The following is a 10241-nucleotide window of genomic DNA, read 5'->3' on the forward strand; positions in this document are numbered from 1 at the left end:
CAAAGTGACTTCCCCACCCAGATCCCCGGCTCCTCCTGCGCTACCCCCGCCAACCGCCCTACGCTTCTTCTTCATCGCGCTGCTCCGAGGGTCACTCAGGACCTAATACGCCACCAAGCCCACAGCAGCACTCAGACCAGGCGAGAAGGGCCCTCCTCGTCGCAGTGCAACCCCGGGCTGGGTTCCAGCTCCTTCCTGAGGCCGACACCCTCCACCCGTGGGCAGGCAGGGAGCCAAGGCCTCGCGGCCTGGCCGGACACGCCATCTGGGACACTACGGGAGCCAGACGGCTGGAGGACACCTCAGGGGATCGCTCAGGCCAGCGCCGCACCCCGTACGCTTCCACACCTCAAAGCGCTGGGGCGTAAACCCTCAGAGCTCAGGCTGTCCCCACAGACACACCCGGCCCTGTCAGCCTTCTCTCCCCCCCCCCCCCCCCGTACACACACAGGGCCCCACGGACACCAGTGGGTGGCTGTCAAGTCACCACTGGCCGCCCTCTGGTCCCGAGAGCCCAACGCCGGCCGGCGGAGCCGACCCGCCTGAGGGGACATGGGCCGGCGGGGGACGTCCCACGGGCGGCGGCCTAACGGCTCCGCCAACGGCCCACCGGGGCGCTGCCTGGCCCTTTAAGACGCGCCCCCGCCGTCCTCCGTTACGTTTCTGCTGACGTGTGATCGCGTGGCGCCTCTCCCCCCCCCGGCCCACCCCCCCCCCCCCGGCGCCCCGCCACCGCGCACGCATGCGCAGTCCCGGCCTCAGGAACCCGGCCCCGCCCCAGCGGCGCCTCCCCGGGCGAATGAGAGGGACGCCCCCGCCCTTGCGTTCCCCGGCCGCTCTTGTCCGCGCATGCTCTTTTCCAGGCGGGAGGGGCGGGGCTCCGCCCGCCGCCGCCACCGCGCAGGCGCAGCCCCCTCCCGAGCCCGCGCGGGAAGCGGGATGGCGCGCACTAGAGGGCACCCCGCGCCCCCCCCCCCACCCCGCTCCGCTTCCTTCCCCGCCCTGCACCGCGCGCGCATGCGCGGAAGGGGGGGGCGGGCAGCGGCGGCGGGTGGCGCCGTTGAGCGGCCCGGCGGGGCGGGGCGGGGCGGAGCTGCGCGCAGGCGCGGTGGCGTCGGAGGGGAAGTGAGGCGGGCTGGCGTCGGCGCCTTTTCCGGCGAGTGCTGGCTGAGGGAGCGGCGCGGAGCGGAGCCGGCCCCGAGCCCGCGGGCGGCCCTGAGGTAACGAACTGCCCGGCGGCTCCTCTCCCTTCCCCGCCCGCCCGCGCCTCCCTGTCTCACGTTCTCTCCGTCCCTTTACAGGCAGGACGCGGAGCCGCCGCCGCCGCCCCCTGAGCCGGCATCCATGAGCTGAGGCGCCGGGGCGGGAGCCAAGGCAGGAGCCGGGCGGAGCCGCCGCCGCCTCAGAGGCCCCGGCGGAGGAGCGGAGCGCGGCGCGGCCCTTCTTCCCGCCGCGCCCGGGCCGCACCGCGCCGCCAGGCCTCTCCCCTCATCCCCGCCCCGCTTCTTCCGCAGCCGCCCCATGCGCGGCCGGCGCTGAGCCCCGCCTGCCCTTGCCCTGACACCCCCCCGTCCCCGTCCCCGGTCCCCCCCGTCCCTCCGCCGGGCCGGCCCCGCTCCGTTTCGGCCCCCGCCCCGCGCGGGCTGCTCGGGTGGGTCGGTGCTCGCCCTCCGCCCACCCCACCCCCCCACACCCCCCCACCCCGGAGGCGCCGGGCCCCTTGGATGCCGCCGAGATGGGCAAGGTGCTGTCCAAGATCTTCGGCAACAAGGAGATGCGGATCCTGATGCTGGGTCTGGACGCGGCTGGTAAAACAACCATCCTGTACAAACTGAAGCTGGGCCAGTCCGTCACCACCATCCCCACCGTGGGCTTCAACGTGGAGACGGTTACTTACAAAAACGTCAAGTTCAACGTGTGGGATGTCGGGGGCCAGGACAAGATCCGTCCCCTCTGGAGGCACTACTACACAGGCACGCAAGGGTTGATCTTTGTGGTGGACTGCGCCGATCGCGACCGCATCGACGAGGCCCGCCAGGAGCTCCACCGCATTATCAACGACAGGGAGATGCGGGACGCCATCATCCTCATCTTCGCCAACAAGCAGGACCTGCCTGATGCCATGAAACCCCATGAAATCCAGGAGAAACTGGGCCTGACCCGAATCAGGGATAGGAATTGGTACGTGCAGCCCTCCTGTGCTACTACAGGGGATGGACTCTATGAAGGGCTGACATGGTTAACATCCAATTATAAATCCTAATGAGAGAACAACTATTTAGTCTACAAAGAATTAAAGGAAAAAAAAAAAATAACCCACATGGCTTTCCGGAAGAATGATTCTCTACTGAAAAGTAAAACAAAAGCATCCATAGGATTATGATCACCTTTCTCCAGTTACCACCCTTTCCTTCTGCACACTTGACTGGATTCCTGTTTTAACTCTTCTTGCTTGGCGTTAGGATGCTCTAATCTCCGAATGTGACACGAACACAAGCACTAGATGCTATGGCAGACTTCCAGCAAACAGGGGAAAGACACATTGTAGACTTGCTAAGTAACTTTTTTTTTTTTTCCTCTTGATAGCCCTTAAGATGGTTTGATTATTTTGGGGGATGGTTGGGGGAGGGGTACCGTTTTCAGTGTATGCTTTCTGGTTCTACTTTTTTGATTATATATATTTTTTTTTTTCTTCTATCACTTGCTGTAGATTGCTACTTTTTTGCATTCATGCAGAATATGTTGATAGGTCTACTTCATCTAGTAAACTGAAAATTATTGCTTAAAATCAAACTGCAGTCTGTCTTTTTATATTAAGGACTTTTTTTAAAGTTCTGTTAATCTGTAACTAAATAGTGACTCTCAGTCTGTCTTCATATCTCAGACTAATAATGAAACGAATTCTTGCCTACAGTGGCAGATAGTGAGAATACCATTGTAACATGTTCAAAGTGCATATCAGGCATAATGTTAACTAGGTAATGTAAGAACTGCTTTGAAATGTCAGCTGTGAAGTTCTGAACCATACATCATGCATGAGAAGGGATGCAAATAAGTTCCCCATACTACATAGCAACCATATAGCAAATAAGACATGAATGATGTAATAGTTCCAGGGTAGATACTGTTCAGTTTTCGTCTTGCATTGCAAACTTAAATGATGTTTAGCTGCAGTTTTTACTACTCGTGTCAGTCTCCGATTCAATGCAAGATAGGTTCCTTCCAGAAAATGCAGCAATAACGTGTAAGCGTTGCAACAAGTTTTACTTTAAGTCACAGATGTTTAGGCAAAAATCTAGCACTGACTTGCCTGTCTTGTGATCGAGACAAACTGCTTTCATCTCAAGACAGTTGAAGACATCTAAAAAGGATTTCTCATTCTTTCTGACATGCATGTAGTGGAGAAAGGAATTTTGTTTTTTTTCTTTTCCATTTTGTATACTTCTGAAGGGGCAAGTTCCGTGCTATGCTTTAATTGAGCTTGGTAATTCTGACGTCTCAATAATAGCCATTTTGTGGAAATCACTTATTGGTTTAGTTTTCCAAGACTCGACTGAACTCATGCAAGTAGTTGCAGTCTTCACCATCTGTCTCGGTGTAGCCGGTTGTTGCTGTAGTCCTGTAGGAAGGGAACTATGTTGGATGTCTGAAGCCCATTGAGTAACTACTAATGAGAGCGGGGAGGAGAGAGAGAGAGAGAGAGAGAGAGAGAGTATACGACTATGAATGTAAACTTCCATAATTAGTTCTTAAAGGGCAAGCAGCTCATTTGCCATATCACAGTTTGCAGATGTGACTGGCAAAAAAAAAAAAAAAAAAAAAAAAAACCAAACAAAAAACAAACAACCCACCCAGAACAAGTATTAGTATAAAAACTCAAGTATTAATGCTGGGTGCAAAAAATGTTAAAGCAGCTGGTTCTTATTCAGCCTTAAGGATTAACTTCAGATTTCCTCAAGGAGTTAAACTCAATTGGGGAATTCCAGGAATGTATGCTACAAAACCAGAAGAAAATGGCTTTTTTTTTTTTTTTTTCCTGTTTTCCAAGGATATGAGTTTTACATGAAATTGGGGGCATTACACTACATTTCTGCAGTGTTGACTCTGCATGCGAAGTACATTGTATATGGAGCTCTTACCAAAGACGTATGGGAAGATAAAAATACTGAATTCACTTCTGAAATTGAATGCTTTGGACCACTTAAAAGTTCCTTTAGAATATGGTTCCAAAAGACTTATCTTGATGTGGGTTGCAAATGGGACTGAATGGGTTCTTGATGCTAGAAGATAGAGCATTGATTGACTGTAAGCCTTTGTAAGTTAGAGTCTGCAAAAGCTTAATGTAGAATAACTCTTTAAATCTCAGCTCTAAAGAAGAGGAGGTGAGATTTTTTTTTTTTTTCCCACTCAAGGCTTTTTGCCATTGGAATATCATTGCTCTATTTTCTAGCTTTTTTTTTTTTTTTTTCCTGTTGATGTAACTTAACAAATAGTGTGGTGGTATTAAGACTAAAAATACAAGAATATGGTTACTGTTTTCTTCTGGAGCATAAATAAAATAGCCAAGCACAAAGTAAATGCCTAAACTGGAAAACTTGAAGCTCTATTAATGGTTCTTGAACTTTCTTAAATCTATTCTCAGTCAACATGAAAACTTCAATAACTTCATTTTTTGTCTAAGTTGATTTACTATGTTTTCTCTTCAAGTGCTGGGGCAGACTTCTTTGCTAGACTTTGCGTTAAGTTGAATTCACAGTTTTGTATTTCCTTAGTAACTTTGTTATTCTGTTTTTGTAGGTGAAAGGAAACTGGTTATGCTTCTGAATTTTTTTAATGTCTTTTGGGGGGGGGGGGGGGGGAGAAAAAGTTACTGAAATGTGTGGCAGAGATGTCAAAAATAAATGGCCATTGCTACTGAACAAAATATAAAGGTTTCACTTTCAACATGTCCTTTATAGGTTGTAGCTGAACCTCACCACGAAGTAGTGGCTATTGGGCAGTAAACACAGCCTGTAGGATAAAGTGGCAATCTGTAAGAAATCCTATGATTTAAAAACTAATCTGGAGTTTAAGTGCATCAATTTGTGTTCATGTGAATTTATGGAGTAAGTTTTGAATGGCGTTAATCGTGTCTGATAAGTGAATGAGTTTGTAGACTGTGATCTCCCTGACTAAAGTAAACAGGAATTTTGTGTTCTCAATATGGCTGTAGTGTTGGTAAAGAACTAATAAGCAGAAAATAAAGCAATTATACAGCGGAGCTCTCCTGGTATGTTACTTATATTTAATTATGAGAGAAACAGAAAGGGGCAATACGGTGCTGGAGTAGAGCATTCTGCCAGCATAAAGAGGTCTCTGTTCTGTATCTCACAGTTTTGAAAGCCTGTCTGTAATTCCTTTGAGACTTAGATTAGCGACTATTTTTATAAGTGGAAAGGATGATACTTCTTTAATACTCCCACTTGCAGTTAACAATCTTTAGCAAACTTTAGTGTCAAATTTATACTGCCTCGGTGCCAGCCCCACGTAACGTGGGAAGGTGACCAGCTCCGTGAGAGGGCTCGGAGGGTCTGTCGCTCAGCAGGACGGTGCCATGTTTCATGGAAGAAATGACTTGGTCGGAAAGGGAAGATGTTAGGGCAGCGTAGAAAATGCAGCGATGGACAAAAGGGTCGATGAGTGAACAGGGGTGCTTGTGGAACGACAGATGTGAAGCTGGGACGTCTTTGGTGCCTGAATAGGACACGAGCGAGCCGATAAAAGGACTTGGGCAGGTGCAGCGGGGAATGCGTGGGGGGGGCCGGGACCCGAGCAGCAGGCTGGGGTGCATGCAGCGGGCTACGGTTACTGCAGCAGCTGCCGTCCCGCGGGCCCGAGGAAAGGCAGCGATGTTACGGGAACAACCACAGATCCCAGCCTGAAGCTGGGCTGTCGGGCTGCTCGGGCTGGGGCTTTGCTGGGAGAGGGGACAGCGGAGGTTTTGAGGTGGCTCCCAGCGCCCACAGCTGCAGGTGTGAGGCCAGGCGTCAGCCGCTCGGAGCTGTCTCCTTGTTGCAAAGCTTTTGGGAATCGCCAGGAAACTTTATTCAGCCAGGTGGGAGTACCTGGGTGCAGGGGCGGTGGGCCCACTGCAGCTGCGATCCTCCGCAAAGCCTTTTTCTTCCAGGGTACTTAGGCTAGGCTCTATCTACCTGAATGTCAGTTAAGGGTGTGGCTGTGTAAATGAACTTACTCTGACTTTAATTAAACTACTTGGAGTTGGGAGACCAGGCTCCAAAAGAGTAAACTCATGTTTCTTTCATTGTAGTAGTTAGTCATTTTTCAAAATGTCAGCACTTATCGTTTTAAATCGGACCTTTGTTACAGCAGCGGTTAGCGTGACGCCCGAGAGCACCCTTCCCGAATCGCACCGTGACTCACTCTTCAGCAGGGCTTTTTTCCCTGGTCACAGGGCCGTGGTCCTCATGGACAGGGTTCGGAAAAAATGTGCCTGCCATCCCTAATTGGAAATTAACCCTGCTAATACGATAGTCCTCCCAAAGGAACATCTCTCGGTTTAAAAAAAATTAATTGCATCGTCAAAACAGCTGGCTGCAAGATCTGTGATAGCCGGTCGCTTTGCTGATGGACCTGGGTGTTATTTCCCTTGTCGCTGGGAACGGGAGAAGCGACCGCTGGGACTGGAGAACTTGCTGGGGAGCGTGGAAGCAGCCTTGGTGTGGGCACTGTGACTCAGACTTCCCACTAACGCACGGTTGTGCTTTTTATCTTGGACTTGTTTCTAATACCTGTCCAGCCTGATGGGCTCAGTATGCAGAATCTGAAATCACCTCAGCTTTGGCGCTTTCTGGGAGGGAAAAAAAAAAAAAAAAAGCTTTCCCCTCAACCTGGGGGGAAGCGTCAGCTTTCAAGGGCTGTTGGTGAGTTAGCGACATCTCCACTTACTAACTCTGTTCCTCTTCTGACGTCCTAAGCACGACTCCGGCACCGACGCTGCTCAAGTCTGTTTTTCAGAACTATGTCTAAGCGCAAACGCTTTTCAGGACTTCAGGCCAAGGTGGATGACTTGAGCACCGCAATCCATCTCGCTTTCAAAATTTGGAGCACTGCAAAGAGGAGTGTAATTTTAGTCCTGCCGTGAAGCGGGTGAGTCAGAGCCCCGTGGTGCTCGGCAGCGAGGGCTGCGTCCCCGACAAGCGCCGGGAGCTTGTGCGAAAGGCGGCTTTTTATAGGCGGTAAACTGGGTATGCGGCGTATTGTCCAGGAAGTTGCTCTTCTCTTGCTTAAGAACAGGTATCTCTGGCCTCCTTAAAAAAGAGAGGAGGGGAAAAAAAAAAAAAAAAAAAAAAAAATGTGAGTCATCTGCTGAGTTCTCTCCAGCATCAGAGTCTCACAGCGGTTTAACAGGCTCAGGCCCTTGCTTTCGCCTCAAGAGAAATGTTTCGCCTTCCAGAGGATGCGCTTCACTCCTCTGTTACTGGTTTCTTTAGTTGTATCTTTTAGGACAGCATTAGTTAGAAAAAATACTTAAGCAGGATTTAATGCTGTTCTGTGAGAGATGGAAATTGATAATGCTTGAAACACTTTTATTTCCATAGGAGTATTCAGATGAGTGCAAACTTGAGGGGGAACCACCAGCAACTCCTGGCTCAGTAGAGGTACCCTTTGCGCCCCAACTGCCCTTCAGACTTGGTGAAAACTCACTCAGGGGTTAAAAAGAGAAGAGGAGGAAGCCAAGGTGTAGATGACACGCTGAACTCCTGAACTTGTTTCTGTGTCTGTGCCTAGACTGGATTCCTTGTTTGAAATATAATGGGGGTAATGCTGCCGGAGCCAGGCGCTGGCTTCATCCCGAAGTTTATTTCTGATGGAGCGGGAGGGGAGGTTTTTCTCTCTCATCGTTGCAGGAGGTGAAAACTTGTGGAAAGCTGCAGCAAAAGGCTGCGCTGCGTGCCGATGGTTGTTTGGCCGTGTTATGGGGGTGCACCCTCAATTCACATTTTGGGGAGGGGAAAAGCGAAAGACCTCGAGACAGCTCATGCTGCACTCGGCTGTCCTACGCTGGCCCTCAGCCTCTGCGGTTCCAGGAGAGTAGGACAGACAGGGTGGCAGACCTCAGTAGCGAGGGAAGCATTTTCCCAGGCTTCACTAGGACTATCTGAGAAGACTATATTGCTCTTCGCATGCCTGAGCTGCAGCGATGCTTGTCCCCAAGCCCACGAGGAAGGTACATCGGGGGGAAAGGGGCAGGCGGCCAGCCCCCAGCACCCGCCTCCATCATCACTGCTGGGGACGGAGAGGAGTGGAGGAAAGCGTCCGGCACCGACACCAGCCCCGAAATACCTCTGGCCTCCGTTTGAAGCTGGTATTCGACGAACAAACTCGTTACGTGAAGGGCAGGAGTTACAGTGGTTTGCCGCGCTGGGCTAAGGCTGCAAGGTGGAACTGATACCGGTGCCGGCGCCTGGTGCTGGCAGCTTCTCACTTGGAAGTAACGTTTGCTTGGCATACTTTCTCGGAAGGAGACTTTGCACTTTGCGAGCGTGGAACGTGGGATTGCATAGTCCTCGTGCTGTTAATATTTGCTGGTTTTGCCCTGAGGAGCTTTCTACGTTTTCCTTTTGAAAACAGGGGGCTGTTGTGGAGCAGGCACTAACCCCGTGGCTGCTAACTTCCAGCTGCCGCCCGTCAGCGGACCGAGGTGCACTGGTGCAGTTATCCCATTAGCTTAACATCTGCCAGAACGCCCTTTCCCCACAGGGGCTGGATTAGTCTGGAACTGACCCAGCTCTCTGGGAAGCTTTTCCTATCACGTACTTGTGGCTTTCAATCTGCTGCCCTAACTGTAACCAAACCCAGCGCCTGTCTCTCACCGTAGAGCAGGAAGCTTTTGCAAGCAAAGCAGTGATTTGGCTCTACCTCTCCCTCCAAAGCAAGTCTGCCTAAAAGTGTTCAAATTGCATCGTGTTTAAATGTTCAAAATGCATCCTATGTGTCACGTAGATACTCGTATTTTGCATCAGAAGGGTTGTTTCGGCTGCGATGACCTGCACCGGACTGGTTTTCACGTCGGCACCGAAAATAAAAGCATTTCAAGGGGGAGGCGAGGGGGCAGCAGCGGGGCAGGCGCTGCTGGTGTGTTTGATTTCTTCTTGCTGCTTGATACAAAGGTTCGGGACAAACTTCCCCAGCACCTGCTAGCTGGAAGACGAGCCAAGCTCAGCAAGGGCCGATGTGAAAGTCGCTGGCGTCCGGCGCTGCATTGTGGAAGGCGTTGAATCGCTGCCAACGAGCTGTCCCTCGATCTCGCTCTGGCTCATCTTACAACCTTGGACTAGTTAATGAACTCAAAGTCCTCCAGCCCTTGCCTCCAAGCATCTTGAGTATGTGGCGCGTATGAGACAGGGTGACCGTCGGCCGGGCTGGGATGCTGCTGCCCGGGCGCTGGCGATGCTCCTGGCCTGCTCCTGCCGGTCTCCTGCAGCTGCAAAGGCACCTTTTTGCCTCGGACCTGCTTCTGGCCACTGTGCTGCAGCTCTCTGGCCCTCTTTAGGGAGGGATGGGAATATTTCAGACCAAGCAGTGGTATGTTCTCCCTTAGGTAAAGCTGCCTGCAGCCTTGCAGCTGCAATCTCAGGATCTCAGCTCCTGCCTTGCCTGTTTGGCTGATACCTAATAAAGAAATTATATCTATCATCTTCTGCATTTTCCCCTTGATATCAAGTTATGCTCTTAAACACAGTGCCAAAGCTTCCCAGCTTTTGTTTCTATCGTGGACCTTATTCGTGATTTACGAAGAGGGGTGCATCTCACCACGAGGACGAGCCACGGCTTTTCGCCTTGTATGAAGTTGGACATGGATTTCCTTCAACCGAGGCCGCCAGGTCACAGCCTGAAACCCCTTTTCTCCAACACTATGCTTGCTTTTCCTCCTGGTTACCTCTTCACCATGCCGGTGTCCCCCCGTGCCATGGCTGTGCCGTGGGGGAGAAGGGGCTCCGCAGTTTCTCCTTCCCCTCTTTTACGCACTCCGGCAGCTCCCGGTCCTCCCGGAAACTCTCCAAGTAGTGAAACTGGTTAATCACGTTGACGCTGAAGGAGTGCTGGCATCCGAGCGGGATCTGTGGATTAACTCGTTCCGCCCGGTGTTTGCCAACTTCTTGGCAGCCTGATGCATTATTCAGCAGCCGGGCTGCTTTCGGGCCTTTGGAAAAACTGGAGCTTCCCAACACTTGAGGGTT

General features: G+C 51.7%; 1 protein-coding gene across 1 annotated transcript; it reads left to right on the forward strand.

Moving 5' to 3' along the window:
* Window positions 1–1102: 1102 nt before the first annotated feature.
* ARF6 (ADP ribosylation factor 6) lies at window positions 1103–5260 on the forward strand. The gene is made up of 2 exons (XM_030000753.1): window positions 1103–1220; window positions 1302–5260. Exon 2 carries the CDS (start codon window positions 1736–1738, stop codon window positions 2261–2263), a length of 528 nt encoding a protein of 175 aa, XP_029856613.1. The 5' UTR covers window positions 1103–1220; window positions 1302–1735; the 3' UTR covers window positions 2264–5260.
* Window positions 5261–10241: the final 4981 nt, after the last annotated feature.

This window comes from Aquila chrysaetos, chromosome 2 (genome assembly GCF_900496995.4).
Source record: "Aquila chrysaetos chrysaetos chromosome 2, bAquChr1.4, whole genome shotgun sequence".
Classification (NCBI taxonomy): Eukaryota; Metazoa; Chordata; class Aves; order Accipitriformes; family Accipitridae; genus Aquila; species Aquila chrysaetos.